The following is a 23,907-nucleotide window of genomic DNA, read 5'->3' on the forward strand; positions in this document are numbered from 1 at the left end:
TGCTCCGCCGCTTTACACAAGTTGGGTGTGTAAGTCTGTCTGCTGAGTTAATTAAGGACTCTCTCCTTCCGCATACAGTGACACTGGTCAGACGACATTCACTGAGTAACGCCTATGTGCTTCGTAGTTAGAATGTCAGCGAGAATTCTGAGACACGCGTGTGATATGATGATGATGTCCCTGCTTTTCCAACGAGGGGCGGGTTTCCTCACCTTTTGTGGTCAAAGGTATTATAGGCTCAAAGAAGCACACACCCATTGACGCAAAAAAAGAAAGAAAAAAAAGTCTTCTGAAAGAACATAATATTCAAAGATTTGTGCCGCATTTTCACGATAAAAAAAGAATAGCAGACCTACAAGCTCGTAGCGCACCACTCGGTGGCGCGCTATGAGCTTGTAGATCTGCTATTTTTCAATAGCTAAAGTATAACATAATGCTTACTTAAAACACCAAAAGGGGTTCCCGTTCAGAATGGGTTAAACGTTATAATAATTAAAGTGACGTGCTCAGTGCAAAGACAAAGCAAATGGCATTCCATGCAGTTCACTTTGGGGCGTACTGAATATGAAGTAGGAACTATAAGGAATGCTGTAGGCCTACTGTAGCTGGGGAAGCTCAAGCGACACCTAAAATGAATTAACTTGTGTTTGTAGTCACGAGTCACGACTATGTCTTTGAAAATCTTGACAATATCTTGGTCTGACGTCATAAGCGCCAGGCCTACCAAAGTAGAAAGCATTCCCAATGCACCTCTAATCCATGCAAAATGATTGTGATAATGACTAAAGTAACACTGAGTCGGAGTATGAACTGCATGTGGAGTTGGTGAAGGTTGTCAACTGTTGGCAGGTACAAATGATTCCTTAGTGTTAACCACATGAACCCTAGCGCCCCACAATTCTGAGCAATGTCATAATAGTCGAACAAACATTCAGCGAAGACAGGTGAACATTCTGTGACAATATTTTATGAGAGATTTGGTGTAGAGGGGGAAAAAAGAGATAATAAAATATCCCTAAACCATTAAGACATTATTCTGTGCAATACTTTGTTTCCCCACAAGGGGGTAGAAGCACATTACTTTTCCAGTCATGAGCACACTAATGAATCAGTAATTAAGTCAGTTCAGTACACAGGAGGAACTGCAATGCATTATTTGGATGCCAAGACTTTGAAGCCAGGCAGCATTGTTGATGACTGATTGGAATCTATAGAGTAGCCTAGATATGGAGAGTAAAGAAAAGAGTGAATGCTAGCCTATGACTCCATATAATAATGTGACATATACATTTTATATATGAATATGTTTACATACTTTTCTTATTTACTATACGTCCTCAGTACAGTATATGTTGATATACAGAACATGAGATATTTGATATAAACAATAGCTTTCAGTCTGAGAATAATACAAACAATGATAAGGGCGTTAAGGGGTTTGGGTAAAATTTATGAGGAAACGCACATGGATGGTTTTGATTAGGAACCGTTCCCCTGTTCTCAGAGTTATGCGATGCTTGCAGAACTGAGGAGGAATTGAGGAGTGTCTAGAATACTATCAGATGTTCGATATGTTTACATTGCTTAGCCTACATTCTTCCTTAAAGCGATGGGAACTTGGGAAGAACCACGCCTGACCTCTCATAATTCACCCCTGATGTCCTTAACCTTCTGTTTCACTAAAGGGAACCAATCATTCTCTATGCTAGAATGATTATACAAACAAATGTGAATATCAAACAAAGACTGACACTTTGACATTCTGGGCCTTATTAGTGCGTGCGTGCGTGCGTGCGTGCGGCCGGGTGGGCGTGAGTGTATGTTTTAATCTAGCACCCCCATTTTGGGTATGTCATTTAAAAAAACAATAAGAATAATAATCAGCAAAATAAATTGAACTTGCAGACCGGCTGTTTGTGGTACAAAGAAATATAGCCTATGTGACTCCAGTACAGGGCTCAAGTGGTTAAACGGAAAACCGTTCTGCTGTCTACCCTTGAAGTCCAAACGGGGCGTTTATGCCTCCTGCTCATGCTTGGCAAACAATTATTCTTGCAAAACAAAGACTTGGGCCTTAACAGAGGCTGAGAAGATCATAAAGGATTTTGAAGCAAGCTCAACAAGAAACAACCTATGCCTGCCTTGTTTAGCCAAGACATATTACGGCCCATTCTTTGTGCTGCTAGACCGTTACTGGGTCACTACCTAGTACCTTTTGAGCAATCCTGTTGTGGATTTAGAATAGATCCTACTAATTAATAACCCTACTCCCTTAATGTAATATATTATTTAATTGGGTTGTTAATCATATTTGGAGACATTGGTTAAAGCAGCAATCTGTACGTTTTATATTATGTCCAAACTAGTAGGCCTCCTAGACTAAACATTTACTCCTTAGACAAGAAGGTTTCTCTGCTTGGCCCACGGGAGATGCACAGTTCACTACTAAATATATTCGTCAACCAGAAGGTGTCAACCAGCAGGTCCCGACACCAGGGGGAAACCACTGAAACCAGACACCTCCAACCACTGCAGATGTTCTATGAAGGGTAGGGAAATGAAACACCTCCAGCTACTGCAGATGTTCTTCTAGTCCAGTGTTTCTGAACGTGGGTGCTGAGCCCTAGAGTCCAGTGGTGCCTAAAAGTACTTTAATGATATTAGGAATTCATCAATATCATATCATTTCAGTTTAACCACTTGGAGTCTAAGTGGTAGAGTCTAATGTAGTTTAGGGATAAGGGGTTTACCATGGATGAAAATAGAGCCCCTGGGGCTCCATTTTCGGCCCCGCTAAACCCCTTATCCCTAAACTTCTTTGTCTTTTTTTTACTATTTTGCAAAACATTTTTGAATAGTTAAAATAGCCAGTCTACAAGCTCACAACGTGTCAATGCATTGCAGCATGACATGTTGAGAGCTTGTAGATCTGCTACCTTGCAAAGCCATGTGCTTGAGCTCCACGATTCATGAATCACTGTATAACATACAGTATCTGTATATTATGTACCTTTGTTTTATCTAATCTGTTTCTATCTCTTTCCCCTCTGCTCTCACTCTACCTCTATGAATGGTAAATGGTGCATTTATATAGCGTTTTATCCAAAGTGCTTGACATAGATTGTGCATTACATACACCCATTCACAAACACATTCATACACTGATGGTGGAGGAAACCATGCAAGGCAGCAACCTGCACATCGGGAGCAATTAGGGGTTCAGTGTCTTGCTCAAGGACACTTCGACACGAACTCTGGGGGAGCCCGGGATCGAACTGGGAACCTCAATGTTCCCATCCAGCCACTCTACCGACCCCTGAGCCATTGCCGCTCTCTCAACAAATAAAGGATTTCACAAACATACACCTGTAAACCTGTGATGTGACAAATAAAGCTGATTCAGAGGAACTAAACCAGCTGTGACTTGCCTTTTTTGTTTCACCATTACGCCACAGACAAAATATCTGTTATTCAAAAGTACATGACGACATGACGTGTGCTTTTACTTGGGAATATTTACTGTTTGCCTGTCTCTGATACTGCATAGCAACTGAATGACTGGTAAAGTATACACAGGTATATGTATTGTTTCACTTGAGGGTTTCTATAGGGTATCCATAGTAAGGTGTGATGTATGAGATTGTTTCTGGATTGCTTCCTTTATCAAGTAATAACTCAGTTGACTGACGCCATAATAATGACAGTCAGCACCCGTTTGAAATGGATTGACTTGTGAGAACAATGTCAGTGTGTTATTATTTAGATAGTATTTATCAATATACTATTTGTAAGATAGTTGACATTCTGACCAGCTTAGCCTACAAGAAAGTCTGCAACAGCCCACCCAAATTGATTATTGAACCCAGATGCTCTCGTGAATGTTCTGTTCTGTTCTGTTGACGGGATAACACACGAATACATTCACACCAAATATTCATAATATTACTGCAAGACTTCAATGTGTTACACCACAAATACATACAGTATGTATACCAAATATCGAAATTCAATAATTATAATCTCATTATTGTCAAGTTCTGAATGAACATATTTGGATTACTTAGGACAGGGGTTTTCAACTGATTATGAACCAGGGACCACCACCCTGACTGAGAATCAACCTGGGGACCACTGTTGTGTTGGGAGGGGGGATATGGGGGGAAATTAACCTTCCATATTAAAATCATGTTGCTGTTCATTGTAACTTACTGTATGTATGAGCAAGCAGACACATTTAATAAATTATGGGCACATTTCCTTATAATGGTGACTCAACCAGGCAAACCGGAACAGTTTCCCTTGAGATTCTACCTCCCTTTTCTGTGGAAGTTCTCGACGTTCGACTTCCCAGTAACAGACAACATTGATCGAGCGTCATCGTATGTCACCGCATTATTTACTGCATTGTTTCTCAACTTGTGGTCAATACAATAAATTAAAATACAAATCTTCACTTTCCTACATTACTAAATGCATGGTGAGGGACCACATGCAATACCTTCACGGACCACCAGTGGTCAATGGACCACCTGTTGAAAACCCATGACTTAAGAGTTGCTAGCTCTGGTCCATAACCTTCTACTGCTTCGATTCTGCCCTGCAGTATAAGGCTATGGGACTTTCAGTTTTAAATCTCAGATCAAAATCAGACCAGCCTCTCCTCTTTAGTGTAAATAAAAATAACGTTTTTGCTACTCACCAAAATAAAGGCGGATTGTGTCATTAGAAAGCCTACTTTCCTTAGTGGACGCACTCTGAGCCCCCCACCACACACACTATAAACGTGGCAGGAAAGGGATTTTTTTTCACCGGAGGAAAAATATTCTCTATGAGGCAGTTCTCTGGGCAATATCGGTAGAGGGTGCATTGGAGTAACTAAAAGTATTTTTTTCCGGTGGAAACAAAATCCCCTTTTGGCCAAAAAGTACCGTTTATACGTGTGGTGGGGGGCTCAGAGAGCGTCCACTAAGGAAAGTAGTCTTTCTAATGACACAACCTACCTTTGTTTTGGTGAGTAGCAAAAACATTATTTTATTCACGCTAAAGAGGAGAGGCTGGTCAGAATGGAAGCAGTAGAAGGTTATGGACCAGAGCTAGGAGTATAGGCTAATAATGCAATTCAGCATTTGTACTGCACCTCGATGCCGTGTTTGCTATGAATTGTAAGGTTCTGGGTTCAATCCAGCATAACTGGAAGTTATGCGGGAAGTCGGGAACGCCCACTGAGTGGCAAAAAACTACTTTCTGGCCTTGACAGCCCATTCATCCAAACAAAAAAGTCCTGTCTGATTGCATTAAACAATGTTAAACTCACCAACATTGCAGCTGTACGAAAAGCTTGACTTATCCTATTTCTATCTGCAAAGTTTTTGTTTCATAAAAATCCACCATAGAAACGTTATGAGCTACTTTCTGTCAAGAAATTCCCTGCATTTGATTATTTTTCTAAGTGTCAGAGTTTGGAAGTGCTTGTTTTCAATAACACAACATTTTGCTGCCTCCTGCATTATGTGACATTTAGAAACAGGTGGCACGCAGGACGGTTGAGTGATTTCCAGCGAGCGCTTCATAACTCCAACACTGCATGCTGCTCAATGTTTTGCCACTCAGTCTAGATGAGGGGGGCGTGTCCTGATGGGAAAAGCATGCATGTGCATACTCTCTATTGATATGAATTAATCCTGCTGACACTATCAAGTCGGCACAACTGAGAAAAATTAACAGGCACATTATGGGCGTAAACAACTCATCTACCTGTAACCGGCAACACTTACTGTACTTGAACTTAATCAACCTCAAATCTCCAGCCAAACTAAAAGCTTGCCTCTGCCAAGTTAAAAGTCAGGCCTGCACCAGTCCAAGTCATCGGCACAGACAAATTGCTTGCTGCACACAGCTCCAAACAGGCAAACAAAGCAAATAAGCTTATCCAGGGAGCCAATTCACCCTGTGCTGTGGACCCGTGGAGCTACTGAATTGAGTACACTGAAACAAGGGATGGATGCAAGTCAACAACTGACTCACCCACTGTTAGGACGTATGAGGGCTACTATGACTCATGGGTGGCTGTTGATGAGAGATAGCCTGTTCCTGAGGCAGACTCCACAAACACTTCAGAAGGGCAGTGCTTTTACACCTAATGTACACGCTCGCCAAAGATGTCCTCTAAGCTGTTTTCCTCTTGGAAACAATTATACTCAAAAATCACACGCCTTTGAAGTGAGGGGCACTCTTATCATCATACGTCATCCTACATCACAATTTGCGTTCTCACTTTTGCCTTCACTGTTTGTGTTTACACAAACACTCCAAACTAGTCATAGGAAACGGTAGCAAAACAATGTTTGTGTTTACACAAATCCTCAAAGCTGGACATAGGAGGGGCTAGTGCCCCTAAAAAGGGGGTTACATTCCGACTTAAATGTCCTCGATCTCAACTGCAAAACTGTTGTTTTGTATGCGCAATGATTAAATGCAATTTAAAAAAATCACACCCGTGTGAAGTGAGGGCCGCTAATACTGTATATTAAAGTGCAAACACAAACATTAAACGCCATTAACAATAAAGAGACAATATGGCGTAAATGACGCTTCATTGTCAATGCATTTACAAAACCAACATTGAACTAAAGACAAACATTAAACCTGTGTATAGGAGGGGCTGGCGCCCCTCAAAAATAACACAAATAATGCGAATAGAACAAAGAAAGAACACATTTATACAGTCAGTGTTTATACATGTCAGCAGGAGCCCTGTATATACATGTGTGTAATTTATCTATTTGTTTTTATTGTTTGTATCCTGTATGCCAGTGTGCCAAAGGCACATTTCCATTTTGTGTTAAATGTAATGGACAGTAAAGCTTTAATTATCTTTATCTTATAAAGGGGGCTGTCTCTGTGTCGTGTTGTTTGTGTTTGTGCTATGCACCACATCTGCATCATAAAGATATTTGACCACATAAATATATGCAAGCCCATGCTGGCGTCCAATCAGAGCATGAGGTCAGTGACAGAGGGCAGCAGCTCGGCCAGCTCTGATTGGATGTTGGCCGTCTGAGTGACGGGGTTGCCGCGGAGGTCGAGGCGTGTCAGCTTGGGGCAGGAAGCCAGAGGCCGCAGCGCAGCGAGCTTGGATATGTTGTTGTTTTGTAGGAGAACTTCCTCCAGTCTGGGTAGGTTATACAACCCATCAAGCTCCTCTATGGCGTTATCATCAGCCCCCAACACCTCCAGGCACCGCAGCATGGCAAACTGCGGTGGCAGCCTCTGGAGCCGATTGGACGACAGGTTGATATGGGTGACCAATAGCAGCTGGTCTAGGTGGCACAAGGTGGTCAGGTTCTTGCCGGGGATGCTGAAGACGCGCACTTCGGCGTACTCCATTTTGAGAATGGTGTTTTCGATCGTGAACTTGCTGCACAGGTCGTTGTAGTAGGCCGAGCGCATGGAATCCACTTCTTTGAGCGTTCGCAAATGAGCCAGAGTCTCCTTCTCATAGCCCAGCGGGTCCAGCGCCCTCATCAGGAGGATGATCGTTAGCAAGCACCATTTATTCAGAGGTTCCAACTCCTGGAGTTGATTGCAAGACTGCAGCTCAGTCTGCAAGACAGAGGTCTTTTCTGCCGACAGTTCGCCGCTGAAAAGTTCCCGCTCCGTCGCGGAATCCCGACACCAGCTCTCAGTTCGACCCGTGTACAGCGTGCAGTCTCGATGTGTATGTTCCTCGGTCCAGTGTACGGTTAGGTTGTGTTCGTTAGCGATGTCGCCGATGGTCCCCTGGGGAAGGTCACAGATCCAGACGGGGCTGTGCTTGAAGCGAGGATGGACACTCCTCCACTCCACTCTCTGGGGCTGGCCGTCAAGCACCAGCATCAGACCCACTGACTGCGGATCGCCGGGCCTGGAGAGGGCCACAGCCACGCTCTCCTCCTTGCGGCTGACGTACACGCAGCTTATCGCCTCGCCGAGCTCCGCTCTGCCCAGCAGCCACCGATAGTAGAACCAGGCGCTCTGGTCGTCGGGGTCGGTGAAGCAGGCATTGCGCACAAGCTCGTATTCTTTGAGCAGCTGCTCCTCGCAGACGCGGTGCGAGTGGGTTTCCCGGGAGGGTGGTGGTGGTGAGGCGTCGGTTGGCAGGAGGTGGGGCTCGGGGGGGGACTCCGGCCGGAGCAGGGGCAGCAGGGTGCTGCGGTAGTGCCAGCTGGAGTAGTTGGAGATGTTGGAGTGTATGAGGCGATCGGTGAACTGCAGCTCCTGGTCCACAGGCACGCCGGACATCTTGACCGCCATCCGCCGATAGTCCCAGCAGTGAAAGTTGCGGTCGTCCAGCTTGAGGCACTCGTCGCACAGGCTCAGCTCCCTGGGCCAGTCGGGCCGAGGCAGGCGGGCTGACACCCAGCCCCGGTGGTGCCAGCTGCCATACGACTTGGGGCTCACCTTCAGACAGGATTCCACGAAGGACAGCTCGGCCTCGTACATCCTCTGCACGTGGTCCTCCTCCCCGACGGCCTCCAGGTGCATTAGGATCTCTCTCCTGTAGTTCCAGAGGGTGGTGAAGTCGGGATTGGACAACAGCAGCTGTTCCGTCAGCTGAAGAGCCTCGTCGTCGAGTACGCCGTCCTTCCTCCTAGAAAAACAGGCATCTCTCGCCGCCACGTAGAGCTTTAGTTTCCTCTCCCGTTCCTGCTTCTCCTTCTCCTCTTTCTGAGCAGTAGATTTGACTTTCACTCGACCATGCATCTTTTGGCACGGAACCGGGACACCTGACAGACGCCGCGAACTACGAGGCTCTTCACAGTGGATTTGGGCCGCAGCCTTTACAAAATATTGAGTCACACGTCACGGATATGTCATAGATGACTGACGTCACAGGCACTTGATGTCACCGGCTGGCCACGTGAAGTCCGAGATCCACAGTGGAGCCAAGCCGTTCCTTTGCGGACCCTGACATCCACATGATTCTCAGATTCTTATTCGGTGAGCGACACAGTCATGCAATGAAGTAGAGTGCAACTGTGCACATGGACACAGCACACAGAAGCAAGCAACAGAGTGCAACATATACAGAATGTGATCAGGGTTTTGTTAGACCTGCAAAAGTGCTGACGCGGAGGAACACTCAGAAAATAAGGGGAGCCAAAGGAGACAGTCTCTGTACCATTTTGATTTGAGTAAAAGTACAAAAGTATTGGTACTATCAAAATGTACTTAAAGTACAGTACTCGTTATTCAGAATGTCCCATTTCACACATTTTCAAAAATGTATTTTCAAAAATAGCAGATCTACAGTACAAGCTCACAATGCGTCGCATCGCAACACATTTGTTTGTAGATTGGCAATTTTCAAATGGCCGAAATGTGAAGTGTAGGGAATCTTTTGTAATAATAATTAAAATCTAGTAGTAAGTAACTAGTAACTAAAGTTTTCAAATAATTCTAGTGGAGTACAAGTGCAATATTTGCCTCTGAGATGTAGTGGAGTTGAAGTAAAAGTACTGGAAATTGGAAATACTCCAGTAAAGTTTTTTTTTTAAATCACACCTGTGTGAACTGAGCGCTGCAGCCTACTCAACAACACTGCTGGCCCTTTAGGCTGCTCAACAGTGTGTGACCTGAATGCGACCCCAATCAGCTGCAGGGGCCAATACATGGGTCAAACAGACAAACAGACATTGGCACCGCTCAAAGATACCTCAAATTGTACTTAAGTACACTTGAGCAAATGGACTTACAGTAGTTACTTTCCACCACTGCTGTTATTTATGAAGGCCATGTACCGGGCATTCTGGGAGTGCCTGGAAAAATGCCTGGGAGACCCCGGTGCTTGCCAGATGTGGGGTGGGTCCGTGTGCACCAGTAGGCTGCGACTCCTCCAGCCCCTTGGATTCAGTATGTGGAAATGCAGCTTTTGGCCTGTAACTAAATGTCTGTAGGGCTGCCAACCGTCTGTTGAAATAAGGCATTGTCCCTTACTTGGAAACTAAGAAGACCATGTCCCTGATAAGGGAACACGCTTTGTTCCTTATTCCTTATTTATGTCCAGCTCTGAGGGTTTGTGTAAACACAAACATTGTCTTAACCCATTCAGGCCTGACGTCGAAATAAAAGAAGAAAAGTTTTCTAAATCGTGACAATTTTCGGAAAGATTTGAGGCACATTTTAACGATTTTTCAAAAATAGCAGTTCATAGCGCGCCACTCGGTGGCGCACTATGAGCTTGTAGATCTGCTATTTTTCAAAAGCTAAATTATAACAATGTATGTAACCACCAAAAGGGGTTCCCGCTCAAAATGGGTTGACACAAACATTGAATGCCATTGACAATGAATGGCCACCTTTGAGTGTTTGTGTAAACACAAACATTGAGGATGAAGGTGAGGACGCAAATTGTGAGTGGCCGAATCACCATCATTGACCATCATACACGAGATGATGTATGATGATAAGAGCGCCCCTCACTTCACACCCGTGTGATTTTTGGGAATCAAGACAATCGATGACACACGTCTTACAAGTTTAGACTTAGTAAACTGCAGATCTACAAGCTCACAACATGCTACAATGCAACGTGTTGTGAGTATATAGATCGGCTATTTGAGGCTTTTTAATGGCACCCCCACAATAATATGGATGCAGCGGTTCAAGTGGTTAATAAAATCACACCTGTGTGAAGTGAGGGGCGCTCTTATGATCATACGTCATCATACATCATTTCTCAACTTGCGTCCTCACTTTTGTCTTCAATGTTTGTGTTTACACAGACCATCAAAGCTGGACATAGGAGGGGCTAGCGCCCCTCAAAAATAATGGATGCCTTCACTCAAATATGTATTTCCCTGCAGGGATTTTAAAGGGATAGTTCAGCCAAAAGATTACTTTTTTTCTCCTATCAATTACCATTTTTTACCTCTGCTGGTCAAAAAATGTATGACTTAGGAATGCAACAAAACAAGTAATCAATAGTAAAAAAAATTCATTTTGGCAGTTAACTATCCCTTTAACAGCATTCTCAATTCATTGTTGCAATGAACAAAAACAAAGAAAACCGCCCCATACACATAACTCAGCGGTAATTTAATGAGTGTACAAAATAAATTATGTTACATTTGTACAGCACACGCTCAGAATTTAATTATATTTATTCACTAAATGGATAAACTGGGTCACGGTGAGACCATTTCAAAAGACACACTTGTATAACCAGTTGGCTCCAACCTGAAAATAATAATAATGCAAGGTGGAAATAACTGAACGCAACAATAAATCACCCTGGAACAACAAGACAGTTACTACCGTGTGTACAGTACATGGTTACACAACGACAGGGAATAAACCTGACATGTTGATTTTGGAAGGAGAGGAGGAAAAGAAATGTTTCACTGTTGAGCAGCGCTCTCTCTCGCTTTCTCCTTTCATGCTCACGGAACAAGAAACTACGAATATTCCCCTCATTTAGAATGAACGCAACACAGGGGTCCTTTTTACAGAACAAATACAAGCCTGGGTCAATAATGGGGCTTCATGGGGATCTCAGACTTCATGTGACCAGTCTATGACATATCTATGAGCTCTTATCTCCATACCCTAACTTTTTGTGTTTTTCTTCTTTTTTTTGGAGGGGCGCTAGACCCTCCTATGTCCAGCTTGAGGGTCTGTGTAAACGCAAACATTGACAAAAGTGTGTAAACTAAACACAAACATTGAAGACAAAAGTGAAGACATGCATTGTGATTGGCCAGAATGAGATGATGTATGATGACGTATGATGATAAGAGCCTTCACTCAATTTTTGAGGGGCGCTATAGACGAATTCAAAAACGGGTCTCATGGTCGCAGCTTACGTATTTCCTGTAGGCGGAGCAGACATATCTGCGGGGTAAACCCGCACCTCTTCTACTACAGTGAACTGTAGAGTGACTGATGTTAGTCTGCCTCAAACGTTACTCTTTTACCTGCTTTTCACTAACACTAACATTGCAAAGATGCCTAGAACATCGGGATGAACCTGTGTAGTTTATGGCTGCTCAAACAGTAGTGGCAACATTCAAAAAACAAAACAAACGGAATGTCAAAATATCCACCGCGGTGGCTGAGAGCAGAGCCATAGAGTAATGGTTGAGACGAAGCAGTGAAAGGTCCCGAAATATACATAATGTCAGTCTTACCCAATAGCCAATCTTTCTGTTTTATGAACACAAGGTTGTGTCACAGCCCTGGCCACAGTCTGTGCCACACCCACTCATCCACTGCCCTGATGACTACCTGGACCCACCTGTGTGTCTCACCCCACCTGCTCCCTAATGAACCTAGTCTATATATAGCCCTGACCCACTGTCACCTACATGTACCATACAATTTAGATATGGGCTTCATAAAAACGGTTACCAAACACTTTTGAGTGGAGTGGAGTGAGGCAATAATGATGACTCACTGTGGCAGCTTTCTTCACCAGGGAAAATGATGAATCAGTTCCATAGTTTACACAATGCAGCCAATTACTGTATATAATAGAACCACAGTAATCCTTGCCAAAGAAGGTAGTTCATGCTAGCATGACATTTTGCCAGTATGTTTAGTTTATTTGACGTGGACATCACAATCTAGGAAAACATTTTCCAACACCTGTAGCCACAGGAGGCTTTTTAAATTGGCTAAAATTATAACTATAATCTAAAAGACAACCAAATACAGGGATTTAAACATCACTGACACTTGAACAGGCTCTTGCCAATGCAATTAGGCTATGTGTTGGCACCATCAATCATGCGTGCATGTGGATAATACAGTCTGTATATGAGGGTCTTTGTTCGCATACTTATGTGTGTCAGTGTGTGTGTGCATTTCAGGTCCAAAGCTAGGTCATGTTTACATTAGTCCCCTGCCAGCGTTTGCTGCTTTCTCACCTTGGCTTCCATGGCTGTGTTGGAGAGCCTCAGCAAGGAGTTAACAACATTAGAAGTTAACCCTTCATGGTGTCCCTGTTCTGGGCATGTGGTGAAAACATTCAAACATTTTCCAAAACACTTACGAATGTCAATATTAGCAAAAAGAATAGCCGGTCTAGATCCGATACTTCCCATAATTGTCATAAAGTAGCCTATATCTCGTCTCTGACTCTCTGTTGGGTGGAAACCTCATATGTCCAAAACTGTTACTTTTCAAAAACAGCAAAAGTAAAAAGTTAAAGTAGCAACAAGTTATCCAATGTTTTCCTGCAGGACAATCATTTAGGATGGCCGTTTGTGTTTTGTGCACAATAGGAGCATGCAGTTGCATGAATTGGACAGTTATTTAGTCAAACAAACTCAGCAGGCTACGCAGCAGGCAAGTTACAGCTTAAGTAAATGAACGAATGACAAAACCAAACATTGTGGATTCTCAATGAATAGCAGGAGCACACACCAGCATGCCTGCGTGCACACGCTCAGTCATACGCACACACAAACAGAGGAGGGGCAGACAACACACATGGCCATGTTTTAGTTTTAATTGGAATGCAAACATATCAAGATCAAGAGATCGTACCGGTTCAATCAGCCAAAGGTTATAGCACAGTCTTGTGGAACATGCCACACTAACATTTACATGTATTTGAATGAGTGACAGATAAACCCTCTTGATCTTGATGTGGTCCAAACAACAAAAAGGGCACACCTTCCCTAATTGTCAAGTCAGAACTCCAAGTGGTGTGTTGTTCATTGTGGTTTGTTTATTGGCCAAAAACATACAGTAATAAATATGATATCAGTAAACCAACCACAACCACACTGGAATGGGAGCCATTTGGACAGCTGTTGATAAGAATCCATTGTACTTGGATAAATCGTGTTACACAGTAGTCACACAACTGATTCCAAATCACCACATCATTATTATTACAATAGAGATTTCGCAATGGTTGGATTAACAGCAACTTGTAAACACGTGAAACCAGTATTTTATTTGGAAAGCCATGCACTGTATGTGTACAACCACGTTCATTTTCCTCATAGACGTTTCAAAAAGTATTTATTTAAAGACCTTTTAAGCCTCGTACAAAGCCAACTCGAGGTGTGACAAATCATGACAACAAACAAAAACAATTGGGCCGAACAAAGAATCAGAAAGAGGAAAAAAACGGCAGGTTACAAAACTTTTTGTGTTGTTTTTCTTCTTTGTAATTATTTGTTTGGTCCAAAATATTGTGTTTATTGTCATGATTTGTCACTCGAGTTGGCTTTGTCCGAGGCGTAACGTCTTTAAATAAATACTTTTTGAAATGTCTATGGGAAAAATGCATTGGCAATCATTTCCTGGGCCTGGCGTCGTCATGAAAGAGGGCAGGACTGTGACGCTCTAGCCTGATCAGAGCCAACTGACTTCCAAATAAACGATAATGAGATATTTAACTAGTATAAAACTTTTTGGACAACTAACAGCGTCTTATTATTCGACTAAACTAAAAAATTAATTGATAGAGTAATCGCTGAGAAAACATTCGACAGTCACTCACAGCCCAACCTACCTCAGATAAACCCTGTAATTAAAGCTACTGTATATCTGAGAGAATCAACCCTCTGATGGGCTGAAAGGCCTAAAGCGTTCTTTTCCCCGGTCGAAGCTGTAGACAGATCGCTGTCTACTCAACCAGGCAGAAGGCAGAGAGCCATTGAATATTAGCACTGCTGTTTGCGTTGTTCAGCCGAACGGCTGACAGTTTACAGCCCAACGAATTTCCTACTTCCGTGAAGTAGTTGGGTCATACACTTTTCTCCAGACTTCAGAACAGGTCTGCCTGGACGGTTGGAAACATCTCGTTTTTGTTTCACAACCCCAGAGGCCCCTGGAGGTGAAGCACATGGAAGCTCGTCAGTTCTACAGAAACAGGTTGCACCCATATTTATTCATCCATCTCTGCGCCTGAAACCTCATTTTCTCACACCTTTCTACACCTCCCCGTACGCCTGATCTAATCTTGTTCTAATGTTGTTTTGCCCACTGGTCATGGTCACTCTTCCAGGTCAGCTCTGAAGACTTGTAAGCAAAGATCAGTGGTTCTCACCTTTTCATGACAAGGAGCAAGAGTATATTCAAAGATTTGCACAATTGCAGATCCACAAGCTCATAGTATAACACAAAGTGACGTGCTATGATCTTGTATATCTGTTATTTTTGAATAGCCAAAGTATAAAATATGGTTAAAGTAACTGTGATATGAACTAATTTGGCTGGGGAGCCCCTGGTACCCCCGCCCCCAAGAACCCCACTTTGAGAACCAATGCAGTATAGAGTGGTAGTCGAGTTCCCCATCTGAATGCATGCGTTCACACAGGCAGATGCAAAGTTACAGTTTACCATTCATTGTCAATGGAAGCCAGCTACGTGAAGATGCATCTGATGTTTGTAGCTGCTGCAAAAGCTACAAAGCTACAAATTAAAGCCGAGCTGGGTTCAACCAGAGTCGTATAGATGAGGCAGTTACGACTCTGTTCGCTTCATGGCGGCGTCTCTTCTACTAAGACTTCTATTGGCGAACAGTGACAAACCCTGAACTGGAAGTTTACGGAATGCATTGGAGTCTATGGGCTTTAGAGTGACAAACGAGTTACCGGGCTGTTTTCTGCCCCCTCATTGGCAGAACTCTCCTTTCAATAGCTCTGGATTCAACTTCCAGATGCAAAGCTACAACTGCATTGTTTTAAATTCCCCCTCTCCGCTTTTTTTCACCCAGTTCTGGCTGACAAAAATGCGCAACGTCTTCTTCTAGTCCATTTCCCTTATTTCCAATGCATAAATAATGCTTAGGTCCAAAAGGGCTCGCAGTTTGAGACTTTGAGACTGATGAATTGTTCTTTTTCAATCTATCCCACCGGCCACGTGCCTCCGACACACATCCCTACGGACGCACGTTTGATGACGTCAATGACCGTGCGAGCAACAGATTTTACAAAGCGACAAATATGGTCTTTGCAATACGTTGTCGTACGACTGTCACCACACGCGCATGACAAAGTACACATGTCTGTCTAGTTGGCTGGCCGAGCTTTGCTTGTTCGCCGAGTGGTCACAGCTTCAGTGCTCACTGCTGCTCGCCATTGTTCTCGGGCCGGAAACCTTCAGCGTGGGACTACATTTGTGATTATTTTTTTCCTGTACCTAAAAAGAATCTAGGCCTATAAATGTCCTCCTTTGATCATTACTTAAAAAGGTTCACAACAACATGGGGAAAAGAAAAAAAATCTGTCTTAAGGAAATAGAGACGATGCTTGACTGAGCATCTAAAAAGGTAAAAGAGGTTTGTCACGTTTGTGTCAATATTGCTGTCTTGGTTGCTATGGACTGAGCTGGGGAATCAGCGCCCTACAGTATCTCCTGAGGAGTGCATTCCTTCAAGATGACTCCGGATGGGATCAGTGGGAGCAAGGAGCAGGTACAGTACAGTACAGTACAGTGGGGATTGAGCTGGAGCACATGCATGCTGAAGAGCTGCAGATTGCTCTGGGGGACGAGAAAGATCTGTTGAAACACGAAGAGGCCGTTACTGATTGAATATACTTAATTCAAGTAAGGTTTGTCGTTTTTCTCGTTGCTCGTGACCCCCTTAGGGTTTCAAACTCCGGAGGCTTAGACTTTAGAGTATATAGTGCTACTTTTTTGTCTTGAATCATAATTTTGTTCTGCTGTGCACTTTGAATGACAATAAAGTTAACTGTGTGTGTGTCAGTGTGTGTGTGTGTGTGTGTGTGTGTGTGTGTGTGTTACAGCAGACAGGTGTCTAACCGTGTACGTAGGCCACCTGGCCACACCTGGCCTACTTTCACTCTGTAATGGTACACAAACACTTTCCCAGTGGGCCACATTCAAGACCGTACTGTAAATCTGCCTTCACTGTAAAAAATGTGTTAAATTGAACTCCGAGGGGATTTGTCTTGACATACTGTAGCTGTGGTGTTTATAGTCGGAGCTTCCCTGGGGCAAACTCTCTCAACAGCTCAGCAGTCAGCGATGATTCATTTTTCTCTCATGTGGAAGACTTTGTGATAAGAAACTAAGATACTAAGAAGGTATACGCATTTGGGGCCCCATTTAATTTTTAAAAACATTCTTGAATAGTTCAAATAGCTCATCTACAGGCTCACAACGTGTCGATGTAGATCGGCTCAAAATAGTAAAGATTATTAAAAAATAAAAAAGTACAAATAAGTTTAGGGATAGTAAGGCGCTGGTGGAAATAGGGCCAATATACATGCGGGCAGTATGCCGGGTTGAATAACGCTTGCGAGGGTGAATTATAACACGTTGTTGGCCCTCACGGTAGAAACTTCTAATCAAGACTGCAGCTTACATACTGTACATCAACTCAAACTCAGATACTGTTATACTGTAGCAGAGACTCAATTATTGATCTAGATTAGAAGATAGATGTTCTAGAAGAAGGACTTCAATGAAGTCCTTGTGAATGCCAGGGGTGGGAAAACTACCATTGTACAATACTCTCTTGCTTTTCATGTACATGTATTTTTTGAGTACACTCTAAATCTGTAATTATACTTTACATTTAGCTACCGTACGTACATTTTTAATAGTGTAGATTTTCTTTCATTAAGTAGTGCACTACTAAGTACTGTTGAAAAATAGCAGGGGTTTCCCAGTTATCCTTGGCTTTGAGGATACAATCAGGAGGAGAGTTTAAACATTTCTTCTCTTTGGGAAAGCTTTCGCATAAAGAAAAGATGGCCGTTCTGTTTACCATGCACTTTCCAGAGCAGCAGTGAACTGCAGAGAGACTGGTGGGTATGGGTGTACACAGAAATCCGCTTCTAATGTAAAATATCAACAGATATTTATTTAATATGTTCTTATCAAGACCATGCAATGGAGCCATTTACTGCCTACCGCAAGTAAGCGACTAGGAAACGCGCATATGAAATGACTGCTGCCGAAGCACAAACATGGTGAAACTGCGCTATACAACAACTTCTCTCTATGTTTACTTTCATGGTCGGGTTAAGACTGAGGTTAGGGTTAGCATTAGGGCTAGATAGATATAGGCTTAGAAAATAGGGTTAGAATTGGGATAACGGGCCAAATGCAACGTCGGACAATGGCTGACAACAACAACAACAACCACCGTTGCATGGTCTTGATAAGGGCTGATGATGGAGATCATCTGATAACATCCAAAACCACTAGAAATAGTTACGGTCAGGAAGCCACATTGACCTTTTCCACTGTGACTATAATAGGCAACTCAGAGCTATCCTCATAAGAACCTTCTTTGTCCTTGAGTATTCAATTAGCTCTACTTGAGGTTAATCTAATACTCTGTCCATCCTTGAATTAGGTAAGGGCCGAGGAACAAGGAATCACGTTACGTTCTTCTGCCAAACTCTGATATCGTCTCTGTTGGGTCTGTTGGGTCACATGTCCAAAACTGTTACTTTTCAGGATTCAAATTCAAATGCATCATTCCAAAGTAGCAGATGGACAATCTCAAAACGCGTCACTTCGCACCACGTTTCCAGCTTGTGTATATGCTACTTTTGTGTGACACTGTGGTCATGATCAAGTAGGGCGCGGGGAAAAAAAGACACACACACACACACACACAAAAAGGCCTGGGCCACGGCTGAGCGGTCCAGGCACCAAGGCCGGTAATCCAGCCTGACAGCTTGCCGCGGGTTCGAGTCCCAAGCCCGACAACCTTTGCTCCGTCTCCCCCCCCTTTCCTGTCAACCTATCAATAAAGGCAAAAAAGCCCAAAAATATCTTTAAAAAAAACACAAAAAGTTAAAGGAGATAGGAGGTCTTTTCCAAATTCAGCCCGACAGCAACTTTATGCTACAACAACACTGTGGCTTGAAGTTAAACAAAGCCAGCCAAGCATGGACAATATGACTTCTGTAAGGTTAACACCTTACAGAAAGCACGGAATGAAGCCCTATTGTTCGATAGAACGTGACAGTCAAAGGTGAGCCGAGCGTGAACATCTGAGATGAAGCACGCTTGTGAAAGAGCACAATGTGTGCACACATTCTACCATTGGGAAATTAGTCAGCGTGGGCATCGTATATTCATAAAACGAGATGCAAAAATTAAATCAGCAAAACCACAGTTATCGGATGAGGTTTTTCAGGTTGGGTCTTGCCTGCAGCAAAAAGTTAAACCACATCGGTTACATTCTAAACTGCGGCCTGTTCATTCTGGCCTTGCTAGTCTGAATTTTTTGAATGGGGAACTACAGTATGAAATGTCTATTCAGCCGTTATAAAAGCCCAGAAGCATTGTACATTAACTACATACGGGTATATCATTCCTACTTACTTTTCAAATAAAGTGTTTTCACTGCACAGTCCTCTGAACCCTTTGGCAGTTATACTATACTGTATTATGCTTTTTGGACAATGAAATGTACATGTCGTGAACTTGTCTTAAACAATCACCATAATTGAGCATATATGCTGATGTGTGTTTGTGTGTGTGTGCGTGCAGACAGACATGTCTGTCTGTCTGTGTGTCTGCCTGCCTGTCTGTGGGCTGTCCCAATTTCCCTGTCTGTCCGTCTGCCTGTCTGTCTGTGGGCTGTCCCAGTTTCCCTGTCTGTCTGCCTGTCTGTCTGTCTGTCTGTGGGCTGTCCCAGTTTCCCTGTCTGTCTGTCTGCCTGTCTGTCTGTCTGTCTGTCTGTGGGCTGTCCCAGTTTCCCTGTCTGTCTGTCTGTCTGTCTGTCTGTCTGTCTGCCTGCCTGCCTGCCTGCCTGTCTGCCTGTCTGTCTGTCTGTGGGCTGTCCCAGTTTCCCTGTCTGTCTGTCTGCCTGTCTGTCTGTCTGTCTGTCTGTCTGTCTGTCTGTCTGTCTGTCTGTCTGTCTGTCTGTCTGTGGGCTGTCCCAGTTTCCCTGTCTGTCTGTCTGTCTGTCTGTCTGTCTGTCTGTCTGTCTGTCTGCCTGCCTGTCTGCCTGCCTGTCTGTCTGCCTGTCTGTCTGTCTGTCTGTCTGTCTGCCTGTCTGCCTGTCTGCCTGTCTGTCTGTCTGTGGGCTGTCCCAGTTTCCCTGCTCCCTCAGCTGGTGAAATTCCAGCAAGTCACTAGTCTGGAAAACTCAACCCTTTTCATATGGGAAAAGACAGAAAGCTAAAATATTTGACAACCCTAAGGTGGCCTAATTCGGTCACTGAATAATTGCTCTACATACCTATGATGATATACAGTATATCGTCTCTGTGGGGTGGAAACCTCACATGGCAAAAACTGTTACTTTTCAGGATTCTAATTTTAAAAGTAGCAGATCTACAAGCACGAAACGCGGCCAAAAGTGGATCTGCTACTAACTTGTGTGTGACTCTGTACTATGATCAAGTAGTAGGGTGTTCATTTACGGGTAAAAAAAAGTTAAAAGTTGAGATATGAGGTTTCTGCCCGACAGCGACAATATACTTTACAGTATGTATGTGTGCCATCAGACAGGATGCATGCTGGGAACTCCACCGAGCACTCCAGGTGTGCCTGATGGGTTGTTTCTCAACAGGCAATGCAGAGCAATGAAGTTCAATGTATGGTGATCAAATCAAGATATATATGATTGAGACCAAAATTATATCAATCAATGTTGTGATAATAATATCAGATTGCTATTAATCGTATTAATACATTTGAGCAGATCTGTGTGTCTCCCCCCCCCCATCTCTCTCCCCGTTTCCTGTCAAGCTACTGTACAGTACATCTATCAAAAATATCTTAGAAGAAATAGCAGATCTATAGGCTCACAGTACATTGCATCAACTTGTGAGTAAAAAACAGGTGGGCAAATTTTAAACTATTTCAAAACTATTAAATAGGCCTTAAGTGGTTACAACCAAGGAGAGCCAACTCTTATGCAATATGACGATATTCAAATTCCAGTCGATGTCATATCACAATATCAATATACTGTAATATCGATATATTGCCCAGGTCTAGTAAAATGACCTTTTGATGCGGTGATGCGGCGTAATTTATATTGTTTTAACCCTCTAATCCTTTCTGTGTGCCAGTAAATCCATGCTGGTATCTAATATAGTCATCAAAATAATAAATCAAACAAGTTGTAGGTTGGTCAGACTCAGAACACAGAAAACATGATGGGTAACATTCTTACAAAGCTGATTTCAGGTTTAGCACTAAACAGGAATGTGTCAACTTAACTATATATTATATTTTTCAAGTACAGAAAAGCTTTCTGCCTGCAGGGTCCAAACATCCACATCATGTATTCTAATCTGTACATGCATACTTTGCATAGCGCTATTATGGTTTCTAACTTTCTCCCACACTTCAATGCAATGCCACTGCACTACTTGTCTCACAGTAAATGCTTACAAATAGCGGGCGGTCACTGGTTAGGTAGCTTTGCCAGCATGCCAGCAGCAATTGGGGAGAGACTGGCTCACACATGCAAAGAGATAATTTCTTGTTTTTGTTCACTTCTGTTTTGACTTCATGGCCCAAATGACTTTATGCCAGATTGGATGCCTTTGTTGGCATCCAATAATTTAACCCATTAAGACCTGAGGTCGATTCTGCAAATGCCTTCCACAAATCACATAGTAGGCCTGATGCCTATCCCTGATAGAAGGAAATCTTAACCCGATATTTACTTCAAGTTCATCAATTAGTCAAATCTGAGCATGTCCATGAGATTGGTCTACTCTATGTTGATGTGGGCTGCCCAACAAACATAAATCACAGTCTTTATAACATTAGACGACGTGACCACTGACCACCTATTTGATGTGCCGTCTATGGAAGATTATGGGAAGAAATTGTTTCATCATACCGTAATTCCTTTTTCCGTAATTGCATAAAGTGGCGTGGTGGTAGTGTTCTTTCAATGTCTGGTCTGTAATATCATATCTGTGTGTCTGTTGTTTGAAGTGTATTGACTAGGAAAAACTAAATACAATAATAATAATCTTTCTATAAATGCACCAAGTCTCTGTACGTCTGTGTCTTCAACACACGCGTTCCACCACGTCACCACAGGGGGTGCAGTGCCCAGTGTCAAGTCGGGCGGACCCACGGTTGTCCAGATACCGCCACAAAAGGCCTCTGCCCGGGCTCTGCACAGGGCCCCTGCCCAGGCTCTGCACAGGGCCCCTGCCCAGGGTGGAGCTGGCCTGTTCTGACCTCATTCTGACGTCTGCATAGACTCCAGATTTGGGCATGCCTGACAAAGAACTCCATATATGGGCATAAAAGGTACACATAATATCTGGGTGGAGCATGCATTTTCAACTTGCATCGTTCCAAGTAAGCCGAACGGGCACCACTGTAGAGGCTCCAACGCATAATATCTGGGTGGGGCATGCATTTCCAACTTGCATCGTTCCAAGTAGGCCAGTGCCCAACGGGCACCGCTGTAGAGGCCCCACGGGCACTGCTCTAGTAGCCTATAATAAAATCTAAAATATTGTTTGGGAACAAAGTGGTGGAGCAATCAACCAATAGTGAAAACAAAACTAAAAGTGTCTTGGTTGCTGCTTGTGTGGGGGAAAAAACATGTGAAGGAGCTATTGTCTGTCTTTAACTTAGCCTGGAAAAGTTAGAAAACAAATAAAGAAATAAACGAAGCCCTCAGCAGATTTGGTCTGGCCACGCTGTTGTGATTCGATTTTCCCCTGACCCCGAAGTTGTCACTGATCAGGGCCTAGTATGCAAATATGGAGAAGATTTATCACCAGAGGCATTTATTTTATTCGCCCCTTGGAAATGCAGGTTCCAGACTAATATCTACGCAGCGATATTAGTACAAGATAGCCATGCCAGGGCATGGCTATCTTGTACTGTTCCCATCATTATCTGTGTAAATATCTGACTCTAAACTACTTGTTACTGTCTTACTGAATTACTTATTGCACTATTTACCTAGTCTGTCTGGGTCATTAAAGTGAGTAAGCGTGATGTAATTATACTCGAGGGTGACAGGTGCCATACCTGCATAGCAGGTTTTTGATCACACTATTCAAATATTATGCAAGGCTGCCGGCCATCTCACAAACAGTAGAGAGCATGTGATGTATTAATATATAGGTCAATTACAGGATACAGCAGTAATGTCCATTGTCCACAAACTTAATAAATCTCAGTCGATATAAACCGATAAAAAGTAAGGCTGGGCGATATCATGATTATTTCAAACTTTTGCCTCAATTACAATGAATGAACATTTTAAAGTGAAAATAGCAGATACAAGCTCACATGCAACACTGTGAGATTGTAGATCACCTACAGTATTTTCACTATTTTTGTACACCACTTGGGCTTAAGTGCTTAAAAAATATATATAATAATAAATATTAATAGTTCACCAATCTTATTAAAAAGTATTCATAACATTCATCTAACAAAAGGGCTTACTACATTCAGAGCGAACTTGATACAACTGTAAGAATAATAATATCACAGCGTGCTATGCCAATAAATAAATAGGTTTAGGCCAGTTCATTGTTGTTTGGCTGTCAAACAGTCATTTTGTTCAAGGTCAATCAAATCATCATTAATCCACAAATAAAACTGGCCAAATTGACAACCACCACTCTGCTGTTCCCAAATCCAGTTATAACACTGCTATCTGCTCCCACGCCGTCCTCCAAAAACTAATCAAGATTTATGTTGTGTTTTATGCATTGTTGCCTCAATTACACCCTCCTCTCTCTATCTACCTTTTCTGAACTTGAGTGAACGCATGCATGCGTTGCATGACTGAACTAGCTGAGCAAGCTCTGTATAGCCTTCTGCTCCAGGGGAAACAGTCACTGCCAGAGCTTTATAAAAATGAGCAAATACACTCATGGGTTTGTGTTGAGACATTCTGTGTGACGATAATGAGTTTAGTCATTTTGGATAATGTAATTAAGCATTGTTGACAATGAGTCTACTATACTCACTGTACATTGT

At 43.0% G+C, this 23,907-nt stretch overlaps 2 protein-coding genes across 2 annotated transcripts in view; both read right to left on the reverse strand.

Annotated features, from left to right (window-relative positions):
* crybg1a (crystallin beta-gamma domain containing 1a) overlaps positions 1–23,907 on the reverse strand; it is a 68,281-nt gene that overhangs the window by 43,103 nt on the left and 1,271 nt on the right. The gene's annotated exons all lie outside the window — the stretch shown is intronic.
* LOC308329476 (geranylgeranyl transferase type-2 subunit alpha-like) lies at positions 6,994–8,742 on the reverse strand (the record flags this gene model as incomplete). The annotated part of the gene is made up of 1 exon (XM_080783797.1): positions 6,994–8,742. The coding sequence occupies one exon, from the start codon at positions 8,740–8,742 to the stop codon at positions 6,994–6,996; it is 1,749 nt and encodes a 582-aa protein (XP_080639923.1).

Source organism: Protomyctophum bolini (assembly GCF_963924005.1).
Source record: "Protomyctophum bolini genome assembly, chromosome: 15".
In the NCBI taxonomy this organism is placed as follows: Eukaryota; Metazoa; Chordata; class Actinopteri; order Myctophiformes; family Myctophidae; genus Protomyctophum; species Protomyctophum bolini.